We start from the raw sequence: 12,305 nt of genomic DNA on the forward strand, positions 1-12,305 counted from the left end.
ACTTACTCCAGTTGGGGATCCCATAGTTCTAGAGGCTACGAGGTTATTGTGGAACTGGGACTAATGTGTGGAATGCTCTTATTAAGTATCTAGGAGTGGAAATAGACGAAAACCATAGATGGGACATACACATAAATGGAATCACTAAAAAGCTTACGAGACTTGTATATTTCTTCAAAACCTAAGAAACATACTATCTAGGAAAGATATCATAAAAGTATTTTATGCTTTATATCATTCCCGTCTTGAGTACGGAATTCTAGTATGAGGATCTGCTACAGAAAATAATATTAACCACTTAGATATTGCCCAGAAGAGCATTATAAAAACCATACTAAAATTACCCATCAGAACCCCCTCAAAAGATATTTTTAGTGTTTTGACATTCTAAATTTAAAACAAATATATGCCAAGAATATTTTAATTCATAATTTTAAAAACAGAAAATCTCCTAATGAAACTCGGATACATGATACAAGAGCCTCAAAAAAGGGATATACGAGATGTTCCAAAATTCAAGACAAGTTTTGGCCAAAGAAACCACATATATCTGGCAACCAAACTTTACAACATCCTTCCTCCAAGTTTGAAAAAGATAGAAAAGATAATAAGATAAAGGAAAAAATCAAAACATGGGTGAAAGAAATTAATGCAGACATACTAGAAAATGTATTAAAAACATCATAGAAACTAAATAACAGAAAATCAAAGAAATCTTCCAGTCCGCCTCAGCACAGGACTATCTAGTGAGGAGGACTAAGAACAAACAGATGAAATATTATAGATTATCATGTATTGTAACTCTCATCAAACCTGTAATTAAATAGACACTAATAAAAAAATTTAAATATTTTTTTGTATGTAGTAATCTACACATTTAAATAGCGGTATGTTTTCAATTATTTTAGACTTTTAGATGCCCATATATCTCCAAAACACGATTAAGTGGCATAGCACTGTCTTGGACCTTCAATAACATTATAGATAAAATTGTGATTGTTTCAAAAAGGGTCCCCAAACTCATATGCCCATAGACCCCTTCACGGTTTAAGACGGCCATGTTTATAACCCCTAGCAACGCCTAGTACATGTCAGCTTGTATGTAAATATTTCTAGTTCCTTCCTTGTTCCTTCCCTGTAAGCTCTATAAAAAATTAAGCTGCCCTCCCCCTAGCTTGGAAGCTAGCGACGCCCCTGCAAACAGAGAGAGCAAATCAAATTAAGCAAAACCGCATGTATAAATGAAACGGTCCAGAAACTGAAATGTAAGATGGTCTCCAATTTTGTTCAAATAGTAACGTCATCTTACAACGAGGATAATTTAATTATGCCTGAATTCTTTATTACTAGTAACAACAGCATAGCAGCCAAGTACCTACGGTGATAATCTCTTGATAATCCAGGAAAAGGTGATTGAAGACGTGGTCCAGAAAGATACAGCAGCATTTCAGGTTTTAAAACGTAAGTGACCGGTACTACACCAATTTATTTACTATTGCTATTATTACTACAAGCTGATATGTCTGTTGGATTCAGATTGATCATAGGTTAGTCAACCTGTGAGATGAGAGGGCACCAGAAGAAGAAGATATACAGGGTCTAATTTAATGTAACAACCTGCGCGCTCCACACGCTCTTCTGTCCTATTCAGAGTGGATCAATGCAAAACAAATTGTAAACAAAATTCTTGATTGAACAGACTATGTCGTAATAATCACAACAACATAACATCAAAATTGGAGATTTTCAATTGTGAGCTGAATAAATAAAAAATCCATTTATGAGTGTTTTTCTGACATGATATAACTTTTATATTTTTGTTTTAGGTACATCCTGTCTTCCTATTATAGGTAATATAGTTTTAGTTTCATATGATTCTTTTCTGAATAGAATTATTCATGTCTTAACATAAGGAGGAAATCTAATTGGTTGTATTTTTGGCATATACATATGTAAAAAATTATAAGATTCAAATGGTGATTTTCCAAAGATTAATAAAAAAAATATGGGGTCTGCACTGACTGCAGAATACTCACATCAGGTCCCGGTTTGTCCAGGAACACGGTGGCCAGCAGCGTGGTGGTGTGCTGCGGTTGAGGGGGGCCCTGCGGTGGCGGAGCCCCGTCCCCCGACCCTGTCCAGAAGAAGTCCTCAAGGGCGTAGCTCCGGGCCGACAGCAGCTGCTGGTCCAGCTCGGGCACATCCTCGTCCACTATGTGCACGGGGGCTAAACGAAACAGACAATAATTATTGTTGAGAGAAAAGAGTGGTCTTTCTTGAAATACATATAAAAAGAGGTCAGCCGAGTCAGACAGCAATATTGGAAAGTGTAATTTTAATTATTATACAGGATTTTCCAATAAGAGATGTTATTTTGAATAGCCCGCTATTTCGGTAGATAATACTTTTGAAGCTGTCATTTTTTGACATTTGACATGCTTCAACAACGCATTGAATTTATTAAAATTCACTATTATTCATTAATATATTAGAATTCCATCGAAAAATCATCTTGAGTGATGAGGCCCATTTCCACCTCGGTGGCTTCGGTGAATGGATTACGCTATCGAGAGATGATTAATGATTTTTTATGGCCGTAATTGGATGGTATTGATCTGGACAACGTTTACTTTCAACAAGACGGCGGTACGTGCCACACAAGCAACGAAACCATTGATCTTTTACGATTGAATATCAAAATAACACATCTTATTGGAAAACCCTGTACTATGCATTTGGATGACGAAATAAAAGGCTGTAATTAACACAATGTTTTATTTCGAGAAGAGGTGATGAAGAAGAGACACTTGACAACCATTTTTATAGAATTTTCTTTTCACTTTCTCGTGCCGTCTCTTTCATACAGGAAGTAGTTGTTTTTTTGCTGAGCGCCCCTATCTGGGCAACTATATCACTATATCGCCACCCGATCGGGCAGCGTGGTAGGGGCTGCAGAAAGGTATTTATTAAGAGGAAGCTACAAGCAAAAAATGTGTATATTCTTGGTTCGTAGGTAATAGGCATTAAAATCTCTGACAAACGAAGTCTATAAACGTTCGATTTCAAGCACAAAACTGGTTTTTACTTATTTTGTAAATAATTTTATAAGAAAGCAAAAAAGTTAATGAAGTGAAACTGTCACAGACAATATTAGTTATTAAGCATATTTTTTAAAGTTGTTTCCTTTATGCGTTCATTCATTTCTATTGAAAAAAAAATTTTGTAGTAGTTTGCATTTATATTTTTTGTTGAGTAATTATTTTTTTATTTGTATTCTAACCAAGCGAAGCGATAGGAAAATCTTCAATTTAACTAAATCATATTTTATGATTTTCATAATGTACGTTATTCGTTATAAAGATTAATCAAAATAGTGATTTGGCATTAAGGCGATGCCATACGTCGTGTGACATTTTGAATCAAGCCGCTAACAATAACACCCCTTATGTAGATGGCGATAAGGTTTAAATTCCCGTTCAACACCATCCGACTTTTTTGATAAGTACAAGAAAAAAACATGGCCAAAAAGTGGCTTTTATTTTATTTTGCGGACGTTCTGGCACAAATATTTAATTGTTTTACGATCATTTTATAAAGAACTTAATTTGCCAGATTATACAATAAATCCGTAACCGAAAATGTGTTCGTAAGTAGGAGATTTTGAACTTTAAAACAGTTCTTTAGGCCTGATACATTATGTTTTCTAGGCTTATTAAAAGACTTATCTAAAAAATACTGGATCATCAGTAGTAGGCCAAGATGTGTTCTATTCGCAGTATTTAATTAAAGCATCTAAAACATTTCTAAGTGATCAAATTTTCAAACCAAAAAAACATGAATTTGCATTACTACGTATGGCATCGCCTTAAGCTTTGCCTTAACTTAGGCTTGTAGAGACCCAGGTTATATGAAGGAGGGAAACAAAGAATGAAACCACTGAAGATATATGAAGTGAAAATTATTATGTAATAAATAAAATCCTTGGGTCCATCTCGAAGAACTGCGATGGAAACAGGCAAAGGAATTTCTTGAGTTTGTGTAATATTCTGAAAATGACGCCCCGAATCGTAGGTACCCAATTTCCGCATACCCAATTGCTACCGATTTATAACAATTTTTTCGTTAAGTACATTTGTTATGTCGAAACGTTAATTATATGAAATTCCCTCGATAGAAAAAATCGCAAAGTATTAAATATGTTATAGACATGAAAAAATTCACAGGGTATCTTTAAATGCAACTGTCGAGAGATTTTGCTTTGTTGCAAGCGAGTCATTGATCATCAGTTAGTTTTATTTATTTATTTATTTCATTCAAAAAACAGTTTTTACATAAAAAGCATGCTCTGCACATCTCACTAGGGCATTCCTGTATCAAGATGAGCAGCTTTACAATAATATCATTTAAAAAAAATACATATATGTAAATTTAAAATAATAACAACATTAAATTAAATTTAAACCAAAAAAGAAAAGTTTATGACACGGACGTTTCGAGACCGGTAGACAAAAATAAACAAAATTTTAGTAACAAATGTATGAAAAAAATAAAAAACAAAATGTCAACAAAAGAAGCATTAGTAGGTAAGTTGGCAACAATAATATTCTTCTGTTAACTAAAGTACAAGGTACTTGTGCTGGCTTATCAGACACAAGCATAGGGTAACCATACTAACAATAACATCATGGATAGTATGAATAATAGATTATAAGAAAAAATAACTAAATAAAAATAGGTAAATAATAACCGATAGGTAAGTAGATAATATTATAATAAAAAGTAAGTTAGTAAATAATTTAGCTAGACAATAATTAAAGTAAATATTAATACGATAATTAAGTAGATAATAAGTAACATAATAATAAATAACCAAAAGTTATTTTAGAAGTAAATAAGTACATGCGCAGTAAGTAAATAAGGATTGTATCGAAACAGAGCTTCCACAAGGAATTATGATATAAGCGACAACATGGGTGATCCAAAATCATCACTCTCAGCTAGTACGGAGATTTTGACCATTTTCTTGAATGAATTTAACGTACCTATAGTTTTTTATATTTTCTCCAAGCATATTATATAGCAACGGAGCTTTATATGAAAAACTCCTTTGTCCGAAGGATGTTCTGGTATACCTGATACATTAAAGAAGAACCCATTCTAGTGCGGCGCACTTGTTGAGATCTTTTAGCAGTAATAGTGTTGTTGAAAAATTTACAGAGAGCCTGTATTATGTACAACTGCCTTATTGTCATAATTTTGCTTTCACTATATAATAACTTTGATGGATACATAAAATTTCTCTTATACATTATTTTTAAAATTAATTTTTGCGCAACATTCAAAGGCTCTAAGGTAGTCTTGTTACAAGAACCCCAACAGACAACATTATATGAAAGCATTGATTGAACAAGAGCATAATATACAGTTTTTAATGTAACTTTGTCCAATATGTTTCTTAGATTTTTGAAAATGTAGGCTAGCCTTCTTATTTTGTTTCTTAATATAGTAATGTGATTGTTCCATTTTAAATTTTTATCAATAATTAAACCCAGGTATTTGATGTTGTCTACTCTTTCCAAAGATTGACAGTTACACTCCTGCACACAACAATGTATTTTTAATGAACGTTCCAAATATGGTTGATTTACAGAGGAAATGCTAAAAGTAATATATTTAGTTTTGTTCATGTTTAAGGTTAACAAGTTTTGATCAAGCCAATTTTTGACTGCCCTTAATCCTGCCTCGCACTTAGCATACGTTTCATTCCATGTGTCAGCAGCAAACACCAAGACAGTGTCATCTGCAAATACAATTGAAGATCCAGAAAATTTCAGTTTACAGAGGTCGTTAATATATAACAAAAATAGAATTGGACCCAGAACACTACCTTGAGGAACACCATATACAATTGATTTATTTGAGCTAATGTGATCATTAATTATTACTCTCTGTGTTCTATTTTCAAGATATGTTCTGAACCAATCTAAAGATTTATTAACAATACCCATTGAACTGAGTTTTTTTAAGAGTAAACCGTGGGATACGGTATCAAATGCCTTAGACAAGTCTAATAAAAATCTAGTTATTATAGTTTTTTTATATTAGCCCGCTCCCTCTAATATTCTTATTTAAATATCACCCTTTCAAACCATATTTGAACGCCTAAATGTAAAGGGGGAAAAATGACTTTTTTTTAAATCAAGATACGACTAGTTTCCGTTGATTTTCAATTCAATGGAACTAGGATATTGTTTTTTCTTTTCTGCACGATTCTAACAAGCCTTATTTTTGATTTTTAAGACAAACCCTCTCCCCTCCCCCTCCCCTTCCCCCTCCCCCTCCCCCTCAATCAACCCGAAACGCAATCCCCATTTTCCCCAATTCATCACTGACCCGTATCCTTGAATGACATTTATGTCGCCCTATCCATTATTCTAAAATGATATTTGTTAACAAGATCTTGTTTGCTTAGCCACTGGAGCGCTAAGATATTTACGATAAAATGCGTTGATCGCTGGAGATTTTTGTACGCTTGGTTTTGAATTCGCCCACCCACGCTAATTAAAAAAATCATACCTCTGAATCAATCTTCGGAGCTGTTTTCGTATCAATATAAGAAAACAGATAAACTGTTAACTGTCGTTTAAAGTCAATGAATTTACCTATATTTTGTAATTTATCTTAAGTTTGTAGGTTTTATACAAATAAAAATAAATCATTAAATTCCCAAACGCGTAGTTTGTAAATTTAATGCCAATGATTTAATTTAATTTATTGTAAATGATTTAATTTAATTTAATGCAAATGATTTAATTTAATTTAATGCAAATGATTTAATTTAATGCAAATGATTTAATTTAATGCAAATGATTTAATTTAATACAAATGATTTAATTTAATGCAAATGATTTAATTTAATGCAAATGATTTAATTTAATGCAAATGATTTAATTTAATGCAAATGATTTAATTTAATGCAAATGATTTAATTTAATGCAAATGATTTAATTTAATGTAATATAAATGATTTAATTTAATTTAAAGCAAATGATTTAATTTAATTTAACGCAAATGATTAAATTTAATTTAATGGAAATGATTAAATTAAATTTAATGTAAATGATTTAATTTAACTTAATGTTAACAAAAATTATTTAAAGTGGTACTACTTATTACAGGAAATTTGTATTTAAAAACCAATAGAAATGAAAACAAGGTTTGAAACGCTATATTTATAATAACATTACGCATTCATATTTTCTTAAATTTATAATGTAGTTGAGGAAACAAAAAATCGCTTGTTCGTTTTTTCACGTGGCAAATAATTTTTCAATCGTAATTTATAAGACTAAAAATTATCCTAGAATAATAAAAATTCTATTTATTTTATTTGTTATGAATCACTCTAACCGAATTAGTATTAAAAATCACATAAGTTACAATTTCAAACATTACTTTTACTTTTACTATAATTTAGGTAACGCGCCGAAAAATAACATTTTTGACAGGTGCAAATTAAACTTCCCGACATTTTATTTTTCATTTTAGGACTTTGAAATAACTTTTAATAAGCAGAGAATTTAATGAATTATGAATATTTATTTTATTTATTTAATGAATCATTAATGAACACAACAGAATTTGTATAAAATGAACATTCATGGGATTTTTAGATGCAACGACAAGATGGCATTGTAAAACTATTTCGAAACTGAAAAAAAATTATTCGTGCGCTGTATGGAGATTTGTTTAAAAATGGACTAGTGCTGTGTAAAACTGTTAGCTCAATGTATATAGCACTTACGAAGACGCAGGATTTTTTAAAATAATTCTTTAAAATGATTTAATATGTCTCTTGAATTGCCTCAATACTCATGTCACGTACCTACCTATAATATAATATTTTAACAGAAAATTATTATAATATTGTCTTTTTCCAAATTGTAATTATAATAGCCCGTGATTTTTGACGGGTAGAATAATTAAATAAACTGTTCACATTTAAAAATTTATTTGTGCCCAAAAATAGTTACGACGATAAAAAAATTTCCCACAGAAAAATTGCAAGTGCAAATTTCATATCGCCGGAACTCACATTTCGAGAGTTTTTTTGACGCATCACACAATCAGATTTATTACAATTAAAAAAAAATATATGCCCTTAGTGCCTTTTCCAAAATATATCACTATCGAAATTCGTATCATTTTTTCAAAAATATTATACAATCAGCCTAATGTAAATTTTAAAGAAAGTCAATACACTATAGTGATTACATAATAGAACTAACTCATTGGCATTTGCGTGACGTGTCCAAAAAATAATTACCCCCCCACAAATTCACGACGGGCCTAAGCATTCAATCAGGTAAATTGGCTATCACGGATCCACTCTTTTCCTATTTCTTACCACTACCTCCGCTCATTGCTGCGCGCCGGGAGTCGAGTTCGTGCTTCGTGCCGGTCCGTGCCAGCCGCGAGCCGGTGCCCAAATCCGGGGAAATTCGGGAATGTCTCTGGTCGAGGGGAACGATTGATTTTCCGGGAAATTTTCGGCCGGGGACGGGATTTGTCGCCGTCTGGCACGGGAAAATGTGGAATAAATTATACAAAAATATTCTGAACATCGGAAAAAATATTGAAAAATAATGTAGAACATAGTTTGTTTTAGTGTTCACGAACGAGGAAAGAAAATTTGGGGAGAATAAAATAAGTTATGAGTTGATAATTGAACTTCTTCGTCTGACCGAGTGCTTAGAAGTTATGACCAAAGAGAATACGGATTAAATAAGTAATTAACTGAACTAGCCGATAAAAACCGGCATTCTAAGTTTGAAAACATCAACGCTTCTTTTTGAAAATAACAGAGGGCGCCACTTCCATTTACAACTATCCAAAACTGTACAGTCATTTGAATAATAATAATAATACTATGAGGTAACCATCACGCCGTTTCTCTGCAGAGGTAGGCAGATTGGATGGACTGCCACACAACTCTGTATCGGCACGTACTCATCATTTACATTCGCAAGTCTAATACATATTCTTTTGACTGTTAACAAGAACTCATGTATATGTTTCGCTTGACCGTGCCATTTCTTCTACGGATTATAATATTGCAGAAGGGTGAAGATTGCCGTGATGATAGCCAACCTCCGATAGGATATGTCATCTGAAGAATATGAATAAACAATAAGGACAATCATATCAATACAGCAGTACCTACGAGTTTCTTTCAGTAGCCGCCTGCAGAATCGAAAAGTTGTTAATTTGTAGTTGAAATTTCTTAGGCCATGTTTAGTGACAATAAAATATCTGAATAGCCAGATACTTACTTCCAAATCTTCCCCTTCTCTTCTCCTCCACTTTTCACTTCCTTTCCCATCATATTATCACAACACATTAAATGAAGGGTTAATCTAAATACATAAAAATTCAGCCTACTTATTTTTGTGCTCGCAAAACTCGAAATTTGTTCTAATTAGTGCCAGGATTGTTTAGATAGTGGTTTAAATGGTATTATTCGGGGTCCACTAGTACTACAAAATACATAAGATAAGCGCACTCATACAGCAAAACCAATTTATCCTATGTCTAGGATATTATTTTGTTAAAAAATTAAAATATGTAAATATAATTATTTTCAAATTTCATAATTGTATGGATCGAACAAATTTTGCTTTGCGATCGATCGGTTCTTAATGGTAATACCGTAATTCCATTGGGTCGTCAGTTTTTTGTTTGTTAAATAACTACATTTTGTTACAGAAACTGTAAGCACAAGTCGGACAAATGCGCAAGCAGGTTCACGTTAATTTTACCCTCCTTTAAACAGGAAACTTACAAAATTATAGCGAAATGGACAGCATCAAGGCGCGAATTAATAATTCACACTCAACACACTTCATGTCCGATTCCTTCGTGTATAGAAAGTCTGGAGCTATTCACAAGCGATGGTACATAACTCATTTTATTAAGAGCGGGAGCCACGACTCAAAGACTCGACTCAATTGAACGACGGCTCAATTGAACTAGAGCCGTGAGCTCAGAGAGTATGAGCAATAAGAATTCTGGGCTCGCCCGATACGACTCCCCCAATAGGTAAGCGTACGAACGATTAACGAAAGATGCTAGATGGTTAGTAGATGTGAGTAGGTACCTACTAGAGAAGAGGCGTATTTATCGTACCCAGTAAAAGTACCGGGTATTTTCATGCGATACTTTGTACTTGTGACAAATCTCCAAAATACCTGGTTCCACAATACTCACAAGTATTTTATACTGGACTAATTATTTATTACTTACAGGTATTTTTAATATGTACTTTTACCAGGTATTTTTAATAGGTACTTTTAATGGGTACCTACTTTTAGTGGGTACTTTTAATAGGTATTTTGATTAGGTATTTTTAACAGGTAATTTTAGTAGGATTTTAATAGGAAAAATGAGGGGAATTTTTCGATAGGGAATTTCGTAGCCACCCTCCCCCACCCATGGATTTGAAAAAATAATGTAAGGAATCACAAATTGAAATTTTTGTGGGGAATAAACTCTTACAGAAGTTGCCTAACACCCCCTCCCCCACGGATTCAAAAATATTGTGGGGAATTACTTCCTTCATAAATTATCTAACAACCCCTTCCCCATGGATTCGAATAATTATTGGGGGAATCAATTTCACGTAGAAAATTTGAGGGGAATCGTTGTGGGCAGAAATTATCTGAGTACAGTTTACAAATTACTTATTATTAATTAATCCTCAGTTCGTGGGGGGGGGGGGGGGCACGAATTCAAAAATATTTTGAAAATGTGTAAGGAATCGTTGTGGGCAGAAATTATCTGAATACAGTTTACAAATTACTTATTATTAATTAATCCTCAGGTGGGTATAAAATACTTTTGAGTATTTTGTAACCGGTATTCTTTTGTACCTGTACTCACTGTACCCATTAAAGAAAAGTACTCACAGGATCCACCTCTAGTACCTACATGTCCAAGTCCAGATGTCGGACAGCCTGACAGCCGTAAGATGCCGTTAACGTCTCTCATTACGTAATAACAATTAATACATGCTTAATTTTAATGGCACTATTTTTCTTACATCTCATAATAAAAAGTAACCGTTCAATTGAGACGTGATACGGTTTACCGGGAGTCGTACAAATACGGCTTATCATAAAGAGCTAGATCAATTGTGCGGCTCGTTCATGAACGACTCATCGCTACAACTCACTGCTCACTGCCGCAACACCTCACCATCCCCTCCCCCTCTCTTTCCACCTGTTTGTCTGCTCCGATCAGGTGTAGTAATATCGCCCCCATTGGGTTAAGTGCGGGTCGTTGACCGACTACCCACTGGGAATGAGAAGTTCCGTGTTCAAAGTTTCCGTGTAATTACTGGAAATTTTTTAACACTTACCTTGATTGACAAATAATGGTTATCAAAAATATGATAGAATCGACTTTTTTTATCAAGGAAATAATTGCAGTAGGTACACATAATGATAACTTAGAATGTATCCTGAAAAATGTTGACTTATTTCATGAAATTGAGATTTCTTGTCAGAATTTAAATAATTATAATTGGTATCTATAATTCACAAATTTTAATTATCGACGAAATATATTGATAAACGATTGATCTATTGCTACGAACAATTTTTCGGCAAAAATCAAACAATTTTTTTTAAATTTAGAAGTAAAATAATTTTTGGGTTACTTCGTCAGCCAGCCAGTTTAGCCAACATTTCTATCAGCGTTAGAGTGTCCATCATCAGGTCAAATGTGTAGATTGTGGTGATGCGCATGTGTGTTTATGTATGTATAGGTGAGACCGTTTTTCAAGTGTTAAATTTCGTGTGATTTTCTGCGTTTAGTTTTGGTGTAATATCCCAAAAATTAATCACGATAATACTTTTGGCCGTGAAAATCTCAGATCATATCTAAAATTAATATGTTTGAAAAACTTAATTTTTTTAACTTAACTTAACTTTGTTTTTTTTTGGTAATTTCAAAAAACAATGAAACACGGTGATAAACTTAAGTGAGAAGCATTAATTTCTGTTTGGTAATAAAGTTGGAAAACATAAAAATGGAAAACATACTAAGCAATGCTATACTATGGTATAAAATTCTACAACATAATCCCACTCTCATCCAAAACTCACTACAATATTTAACATTTAAATCTAAAATAAAAAGTTAGACGCAAAACATAGGGAGATCAGAAATAGATAACATACTGACAAAAAAACAGACTGAAACCGAAACAACTCAACTGAACAAAAAAACACCTTGTTATATATTTA

At 32.9% G+C, this 12,305-nt stretch overlaps 1 protein-coding gene across 1 annotated transcript in view; it reads right to left on the minus strand.

Moving 5' to 3' along the window:
* The window catches only part of LOC149413607 (uncharacterized), a 30,345-nt gene extending 19,026 nt beyond the window's left edge, over positions 1-11,319 (minus strand). Inside the window, exons 1-3 of the mRNA XM_089644435.1 lie at positions 11,254-11,319; positions 8,408-8,576; positions 2,037-2,227 (exon numbers count right to left, since the gene is read on the minus strand). Of these exons, the coding sequence (XP_089500561.1) occupies positions 2,037-2,227; positions 8,408-8,576; positions 11,254-11,319 (426 nt within the window). The remainder of the gene's footprint in view (positions 1-2,036; positions 2,228-8,407; positions 8,577-11,253) is intronic.
* Positions 11,320-12,305: the final 986 nt, after the last annotated feature.

The sequence above is a fragment of the Hesperophylax consimilis genome, chromosome 21 (genome assembly GCF_061612785.1).
Source record: "Hesperophylax consimilis isolate HC1 chromosome 21, BYU_Hcon_1.0, whole genome shotgun sequence".
NCBI classification, from domain to species: Eukaryota; Metazoa; Arthropoda; class Insecta; order Trichoptera; family Limnephilidae; genus Hesperophylax; species Hesperophylax consimilis.